The 8,674-nt window shown below is 41.9% G+C and overlaps 1 protein-coding gene and 1 long non-coding RNA gene across 5 annotated transcripts in view; one reads left to right on the top strand and one right to left on the bottom strand.

The window, feature by feature from the left end:
* Positions 1-8,283, top strand: part of rap1gap2a (RAP1 GTPase activating protein 2a) — a 92,182-nt gene extending 83,899 nt beyond the window's left edge. For all 4 annotated transcript variants that reach the window (XM_030744743.1, XM_030744739.1, XM_030744740.1 and 1 more), the window contains 11 exons: positions 1,138-1,293; positions 1,476-1,547; positions 2,457-2,543; positions 2,660-2,800; positions 3,894-4,043; positions 4,235-4,347; positions 4,458-4,556; positions 4,690-4,813; positions 5,586-5,688; positions 5,837-5,910; positions 6,288-8,283. In XM_030744743.1, coding sequence (XP_030600603.1) covers positions 1,138-1,293; positions 1,476-1,547; positions 2,457-2,543; positions 2,660-2,800; positions 3,894-4,043; positions 4,235-4,347; positions 4,458-4,556; positions 4,690-4,813; positions 5,586-5,688; positions 5,837-5,910; positions 6,288-6,296 — 1,128 coding nt within the window. In that variant the 3' untranslated portion in view covers positions 6,297-8,283. The remainder of the gene's footprint in view (positions 1-1,137; positions 1,294-1,475; positions 1,548-2,456; positions 2,544-2,659; positions 2,801-3,893; positions 4,044-4,234; positions 4,348-4,457; positions 4,557-4,689; positions 4,814-5,585; positions 5,689-5,836; positions 5,911-6,287) is intronic.
* LOC115790795 (uncharacterized) lies at positions 4,569-5,794 on the bottom strand. The gene is made up of 2 exons (XR_004020813.1): positions 5,552-5,794; positions 4,569-4,804 (listed from the first exon to the last, which is right to left on the bottom strand). It is a non-coding gene; the product is annotated as an uncharacterized LOC115790795 (long non-coding RNA).
* Positions 8,284-8,674: the final 391 nt, after the last annotated feature.

Here is an 8,674-nt window from a genome sequence, read left to right on the forward strand (position 1 = left end):
GTTACACTGAATGTGTATGGATTTAGCCACCAAATGAAGTAGTTTGAACCCCCCAAAAAATCAATATCAAGTTGCTTTAATTTAAAGGAGCTGAATTCAGATTTGATGCCCATTTTGGAAAAATGGTTAAGTTAATTGCACTTCATCATTTTGCAGCTAAAAAAGAGGACTTCAAAAGGTGGACAGTCTTGCCTTTATGCCTGTGGTGCAGATCTGAAGTTAATATGTTACCAAGGCTGGTCTTTCTTCTTGTGGCATATTGAGAAACAAAAAAAACCTGGATCAGTAACAAAAACTTTCAAATTCATTCATAAAAGAAGTTAAAAAAAAGCTGCTATTTTTTAGCATAAAATCCAAGCTATAACCTTTTGTAATGGTGTAGGAGAGCTTGGCAGTTGGGAATGGTTTGAGGAGCAAATTATAAGAAATCGCTACCAATCTTATGGTACAGTCAAAACATCACCCCCAATATAGACAATCCACTGTTATATTTTGATATGATGAAAAATAGTTCAAATGCTACAGAAACCTTTGCTTTTATTGTCCTCACTGGAACTCTCACTTTGGGCTGAAACGTGTCGAATTAATCATTTATCTTCAAACATGTCCTATTCTAAAGCTGTTATTTTACATCTTGTCTACTAATGTGAATATAGTGGATGTACAACCAAAAACTGTACATAGTGTTAAACCACTGACCTCTGGCCTTTCTGTCATGCAAATCTTAATGAACTGTAAACAATAAAAACTGTTTCAGAATTGGTACAAGGACTTTATAGACTTGTTGTCAATGGAGCACACAGTTCTCATTCTAATCCGCACTAAGAGAAGCCTGATGCAGTGGGAGTTATTAGATCGCATGTTAAGATCTTTCCTTTTTAAACATTTGTTGTGGGCTTGTATAGTCTTAAACTGCTCGTTGACAATGAGCTTTGCCGTTCTAATAAAAAGCTAAATTGCTGTTATATAAGCTGTGAGTGAAGGTTTGATGTGAAGTCTCTAAAATCCTCCTTAGAAGAACCCTTCTTGCATTCAGTGGCTTATGTGTCATAGAATTAGAAGACATATACTGCACTCTTACTTTGAAAGTATTCAAAAATGACCACTGAACAAAAACTGTAATTATTTCCTCCTCAGCTCCAAAGGAAAAGGCACATAGGAAACGACATTGTGGCTGCAGTCTTCCAGGAAGAGTCCACACCGTTTGTTCCGGACATGATCGCCTCCAACTTCCTGCATGCTTACGTCCTGGTGCAGGTTGAGAACCCGTGTACAGAGCACACGACATACAAGGTACAAAGCAGACCACTATTTTATAATGACACTTCTTCACTTCAGGCAATATGTGCAAACTGTAGTGAGCCAGTGAAAATCACACAAGCTGCATTGTGTTGACTTTGTCAGGTAGGAAGCTGGTAAAAAAAAAAAAAAAAAGGACTTAAACATAATAATGTGTGGCTGTTTTACGCCAACAGGTGTCCGTTACGGCGAGGGAGGATGTACCTTCTTTTGGACCTCCGCTTCCAAACCCAGCGATCTTCAAGAAGGTGAGGGGCAGACGTGATCTCAGTATTTGATAAGACATATGGCAGACTCAAAGTCATGTAACGTGAGAGAAGAAAACCAAATCAACTTTTTGACATGAACGCAAATGACGAAAGGCTCAGGTTCACGGAAATGCACTGATATCCTCACACAGCATTTCCCTGTTTGGTACCCCTCCTCTGGCAGCCAGTCACTCTGTATAAAGAAAAAGAGTGGTGCATTTGGCAAGAAATGATACGGTGACCTGTGGCATGGACTGCCTTCAAGTAAAGGTTATCTGCAGCCTGCGAGAATGTGCTTTTTTAGTTTTCCGGCAGCAAGTTGGGTAGAAGATTGATGCCAGTTTTATATCTATAAAGCAGGTAAGAAGATGTAGGCCGCAGTAGGATAGCTTAGCTTAGTGCAAAAGACCTCCTGTGCAAGGAGAAAATATCCAAAGGCAATATAATAAGAAAATACAGTTAAATGCAAAGGGATTCAGTGTCTCTATAAATGTATTGTTTAGCTCACTGTTTATTATTCTGTTTAAATATCCCATTGTTTACTTTAGTCATGCTGCACATTCTGCCTGCTCTTCTTCATCTCTCAGTTTAATATTTGCCAGATTTGAATTATTTCAGGATTTTGTCACAAAGGGGAAACTCCCAAGGAAAAAAGACACAGGTTTCACCATTCAGCCCATAATAAAGCTTCTTACTGCAGAATATGAGGATGAAAAGGCAGAATTTGAGGCAGATGGGAGGTTTAAATCATTTACGCTCATGATCACCTCTGCACGATGTGCTGCAGCAGTGTCATCTGTACTGTGTTGATTAAGGTCACCTTTTCCTTTCCTCATTGTTACCCACCCCCAACCCCACCCGCATCCTTGTTGCTCATCAACTTCCCCACTTGCCTCTCTCGCTCTCTAGGGTCCCGAGTTTCGAGACTTCCTGCTGACAAAGCTGATCAATGCTGAAAACGCCTGCTACAAATCTGACAAATTCGCCAAACTAGAGGTGACACACGCTCGCACAGCTTTACTCAAACACCACAGCGTGCCTTCAATCACTCTGCCGATTCATCCATAATCACTTTCCCGATGCCTTCCTTCATGTGTGTGAACTGATTTCAGGGGCGAACACGAGCTGCGCTGCTGGACAATCTCCACGACGAGCTGCACAGACAGAGTCAAAGCACGCTCGGTCTGGGCCAGGTTGGCGAGGAGGACAAGCTTGAGAACGGGGGACACGGGGGCCTGCTGGAGTCCTTCAAGGTGAACATGAGCCCAGACAAAAGTGCAACGTTCAATCTTTTCTCAGCTCTGTGACATTTATTTAATCACCGTCATTATAGCACAAGAGGGCGAGGTTTGCTGGCTGTAGGTCAGCGAAATGTCACAAGTCTGCAAGATGACTTAAGGTGCTAAACCATTGTTATCACGGCCGCTCCTGTATTTCTTCCATGCTCAAGAATTTTGACCTTAGACAGTGTGTGTGTGTGTGTGTGTGTGTGTGTGTGTGTGTGTGTGTGTGTGTGTGTGTGTGTGTGTGTGTGTGTGTGTGTGTCTTCATGCGAATGTGCGACCATGCAAAACACTGCAGCACTAATCTATGTGTGTCTGTTACTTTCTCTTCATGAATCTCTCCTTTGTTTCCTCTCACTAGCCACCTCAGTCTATCTTGCACGTGCTTACTGAAGGCTGAGTGTCTTTAAAAGGACCCCTCTGAATGTGTGTTTCTGTTTGCCTGCGTGAAATGTGTAACTAATGTGATCATTTGGCTCTATTGCTCTTCGCAGGCATTATGGGCAGCTACTTTGCTGTTTCTGCAGTCAGTCCCAGGGGGCGCTGTTATCATCGCTGTCGTGGCGGGTGCTGTTTATTATCTTTCTGTGTCACTGTAAATGCAAGTGGGGAATATTTGATGATAATAAAGATGATCTTATATGATGTTGTTTGTGTTTATGCTTTCCAAGAATTTGAGCTCATCATTACTGGAGGCAGATAGCAAAGGTGGAAAACTGATCTGCCTTTGATTTTAATATTTCTGACTGGAATTTATTATAAACTCAAGAAAAAAAGGCTTTTGACTCTTTTTTTTTTAATCAATAAGGCAATGATATGAATAATGAGTATAACACAGTTATAATACTGTTTGTTCCATAACTCACTGAGCTTTTGCTTAGACAACTGCGCCCTCTGGTGGTTACCTTCTTGATGCTCCCCTTTTTCCCCATAATTATTCTTCCCCCCTAACTTCATTGTTTCTCACCCTTTCCCCTTTTCTGCTTTCTGTCCTTCCATGCCTGCACCTCAACCTCCTCCTCTCTCTCATCCGGCCATTCTCTGTTTTCGCCTCTTTCTCCAGAGAGCCATGCGGGTCAGGAGCCACTCCATGGAGACCATGGTGGGTTCTCACCGTCACAGGAGCCCTGGGGTAGGAGGTGGGGTCCCAGCCAGCCTCAGTGGCGGAGGACTACCGCAGAGCACAAGCGAATGCACAAAGAGCACCTTCACCGTGAGTACAACCACTGAGAGGGATTAGGAAGTTGGATGTCCGGTCAGGATCAGTGCATCATGTAACTTGAGCGCAAAACTTTGGTTCTTGTTCATTTAGTCATCGTATTTAATGCTGAAGAAATTGTTTTGGGAAGTTTTAAAGTGCTGCAATGCTAAGAGAAATCAAATTTGTTTTTCTGTGATCCGCAGCCTCCCGTACTCTCAGCCAAGTCTCCTCTGAAGAGCCCCGTAAAACGGCGCTCGGGTCTCTTCCCCCGTCTCCACTCCAGCACAGAAACCACTTCAGACAAACACACACGCAGGTCAGTTAAAAGTTCCTGCATTCATGAGTTAGTACTGTGATTATGTTTCACAACAGTGTTACTATAGCACAGATTAAACTCATCTTGTCACTCATTGCTTTTGTCTGCAGCGACCAAAAGTTTGCAGAAATCTGCCCGCTGTCCCAAGAAATGAGGTCAGAGACATCATCCAATCCGAGCTCACCTGAGATCTGCCCCAATAAAGAGAGGTGAGACCCCAGTTAAATTTTCCAAAGAACACTTTAATACTATATTAAAGTTGGTGTTTTTATTATTATTATTATTATTATTATTTGACATCACTACACACATTTCAGCTTATCCCTCTTTCCTTCTCAACAGGCCATTTGTCAAACTGAAGGAGTGCAGCAGCAGCGGCAGGCAGAACATCTCCCGTTCTTCGTCTAGCACCAGCAGCTTCAGCAGCACCACGGGAGAAACAGAAGCTCTGGAAGAACTGGAGACAGTGAGTCCAAAATTTAGTTCATTATTAATCCGAGTGAGTGAGAGGTGTTGGTAGTGTCAAAGCTTTCGTGGATGAATTAGTGTATGATTGCCAAGAACAGCTTCGTAGTAAGCGCCAAGTGTCAGCACATCAATTATGATGATTGCAGCTCTTCTTGCTTGCCATGTATCAGATGGAACTGCTTTAAGGTGTTATTTTATCTTATGTGAGAAATGCTGTGAGATTGCTCCTCCTCCCAGCATTCAGCTTGAGATCGGCTTGCACAGATGATTGAAACTGTCAGAGAGAGGGCTTAAATGCCAGAGAAAATAGTTAAAGTAATCATTAAGTGTCTGATGCAGCAGTAAAGTACACCAATGGGTATCATGAGGGAGAATTAGATCTGTTGGATGGGAAGAAAAACACAGTCATTATATCTGTAGAGATACTTAGCTTAGTAGAAAGACTTGAAGCAGCAGATAAAACTAGCCTGGGTTTATAAAAGGTTTTTTTTTCTTAATTGTTAGTTTGGGGGGTTATAATCATTGGACAAGTAGCACAAATTTAGGCTCTATGCTACATTTAACTAGTCATCTAATCAGCTGTAGTTTTATAACATGCAGTTTGTTTTAAATCATTCACAAATACACATCTGCATATCTATACACTGTTTCAGTTGTAGATGCCAATATTTCAAATAAGGAGGTCAGCCTATGTATGATGTATGATCCCTGCGAATCAAAAACCTAAAAATTTTACCTTTCCGTCCTCCCGCTTTCTCTCCTTCCCTCAGACCATCCATCCATCCACAGCTTCTTCCTCTGCCTTCAGCCCTGCGCTGAACGTCGACAGCCAGGGATCCTGTACCCCTGTTATCATGTGCCGCAGTCCGACGGGTAAGCCTGCATTTGTGGAGCGTGCAGGACTAGCTGGTAATTTTTAACAGAATGACTCGCCAGAGCTGGCAGAGTTCATTTTCTAATGAGGATTTCCTTTGTTTCATTTCCCTATCCTTTCTTTTCTTTTTTTTTTTTTTCCCCACAGATGGAAAAACGAAGACTTCACCGAGGTCAAACTTGAAGTTCCGCTTTGACAAAATGAGCCACTCATCCACGACTGTAAGTCTGAAACATGAAAACTGTCTTGTTGAGAATTTTTGGTAGGATATCACCAACTTATGAAGACAGAAACTTCATAAACTTTAAAAGACAGAAAGTTTGACACTCAAATTAAGATCGTTATCACAGAATGCTGGCAAGCAATGACAAAAAGTCCCTGTGTGTGTGTGTGTGTGTGTGTGTGTGTGTGTGTGTGTGTGTGTGTGTGTGTGTGTGTGTGTGTGTGTGTGTGTGTGTGTTTTTATGCACTTTGTCTATCTTATAGACATCTCATTATCTCTAGTTCATTGTAATGTCACTGAAGCACTCAAGCTGCTGTTGAGTAATGTGCTGAACACTCTCTTCCCTCTTTTTTTCCTTCCCCTCTTCTCTTTCAGTCTGAGTAGCTTTTGTGGAATGGGGGGGAAAAGACAGACTTGCACAATGAAGGGACGACGCCTGCTGACAGAGCCGCAAAAAAATTAATACATTTTAAAAAAATAATACACAAGAACAACAACAACTACAACCACAATATCACTGTAGAACCACTTCCCAGGCCAAGGATAATCTGACAAGGTTACCGAGTCCCCGCACACTAGAATCTAACTGAAACTACTGTGAGTATATAGGAGGAGAAGAAGCTGCCATTTTGGCTTTGGTATCTAACCAACTTTTAGCTACAGATTAGTCAGTACTTGCTGCATCATCACTTGTTCACCTTACATGAAGGTCTTGGCATGGCTGTAATACTGTGAGTTCGGGCTGAGCTAGACTCCGCCTCAGCTTTTTCCTTAAGCCTCTTGTTTGGTAGAGAGACACAATGATCTTCGAAGAATTGTGACATGAGTTTATGGCTGAACTGTTAACCTTTATCTCACTGACTGTTGAGTGCTCAGTGGAAAAAAAAAACAAAAAAAAAAGAAGAAAAAATCATCAGGATGTCCCTGTTTGCCTTCGCCCCTGAACATCCAGAAACGAAAACTCTGTGTACAGAAGACTTAAGGTAGCAAAACCCTCGGAGGTGGCGACACTGGGAGTCTTCTCCACTGTACTCTCTGAACTTGTTCTTTGCATATATAATTGCTTTTCCAGGGAACATGTTTGATTTTGAAGATGCTTTTTGTAATCCTGCTAGCTGCTACATTGTGTCTACTGCACTATCAATGCGACATGTCTCCTCCTATAGGACAGCATTTCTGTATCCGTGAGGGCAGCTTCACAGCCCTGATCTCAAGAGCCCAGCTCACAGCGGGGGGGGGGGGACACACATTTTGCCACAAGCTTCTTTTAGCCAAAGCTGCGCCTTACAATCTATCAGAAGCCCTTTTCACCGCTGACGTGTTCTTTCCTTCTCTCCGTCTGTTCCTGCGTGTCTCTCACTATGTGAGAGGACGAGGATCTGGTTACGGCGCAGTTGTGGGTAGCTGATCAACACCCACATTTGATGAAAATAGATGTTGCACTCAGTGAAACCATTTCACCTTCTGATACCTCCCATTGAAACTTGCTAGCTTGATGTATGGGTGTATGTGCGGTGGCTCTTTAGAACGCAAATGTCTCAAGGGTTTCCCAGGAAGTGGTCAAGATGACTTGAAAAAGATGCTTCAGGTTATAATGAAACTTTGAACCACCTTTGTGGGGACAGAACACTTTGAATGTAAACTTTGAGCCTTTTTTTTTTTTTTAAGTATTTAGCTATTGCAAAAATCTCTTACAAATACAAACTGCTAAGTGAGGTGCTCACAGGCACAAAAGGACCATGGGTCTAATCTTCAGCTAACATTAGCCTGGAAATGAAGCTTAAAGACACACATATTTGCTTCCAGTGTGACCAAACAACCAAACGTGGTATGTGTTAGGAATGTTGTGTAATGTTACTGTGTCGGGAACAGTTCCTGTAGTTTAGGCTGGCCTAAGAGTGTAAAAGGTTTAATAGCTGGGGTCACCCAAATTACAAGTGCCCTCTGTAATTAAAGTCACCTTTTAGCTTGCCAGGAAGCTGTTCTAACTTGAGTAGTACCTTTTTTTTTTAATGTATCCAGACTAGAGACAGGTGTGCTGTCTAACACATGCTGTCCTCAGTCAGCGATTACCTCGAGTAAGGGAAGCAGGGATAGAAATCCTATGGGGAAGTTCAGATGTCATATAGTTTGTAGCAGGTATCGCCTAAAACGCCCTGCAGCCTTTCCTTTGTTAATACGCTTAAGTTATTAAACTTCTTTTGCATTGATGTCATGTAAAAATGTCACTGCAGAGTACGCTAATTAATACGGTGAAATGATTAAAGGAAATATATTAAGTTAAAAGATGTCTAAACATGTATATGTATATTTGGTTATGTAATGTGCCATTGAGAATTTATTCTAAAATAAAATGTTGTATTTTGTGTCATATTTGTGTGTTGCTGTTTTTATTATGGTTTGTTTTTCTTTTGTTTGTTGAATGCAAGCTGTTCACGCGGGCGCTTTTCTTGTGCTTACTTTAATGAGTAACGTACATAAACATGTGAGGGAACTTTGTTTCACATTTTTGAAACCGCAGCACCGTCGCATTATTCTGACTGCAGTTAATGGGCTCACAGTTTAAAACACTCGCCTCGCAAAGCTTACTGCAGCTCGGGGGGGCGATATCTCCTTATTATGTGCAGCAGTTGGTGTCTGTAACACTACTTGAAGTGGGAGAATTTTTGGCTCTGTTTTCTGGTTTATACCTACACCAGCCACATGCAGTCTCAAACATCATTGTGGAGGGATTTCCACCCATTCTTCTCGTCGCTTCAGTT

Source organism: Archocentrus centrarchus, chromosome 13 (genome assembly GCF_007364275.1).
Source record: "Archocentrus centrarchus isolate MPI-CPG fArcCen1 chromosome 13, fArcCen1, whole genome shotgun sequence".
NCBI classification, from domain to species: domain Eukaryota; kingdom Metazoa; phylum Chordata; class Actinopteri; order Cichliformes; family Cichlidae; genus Archocentrus; species Archocentrus centrarchus.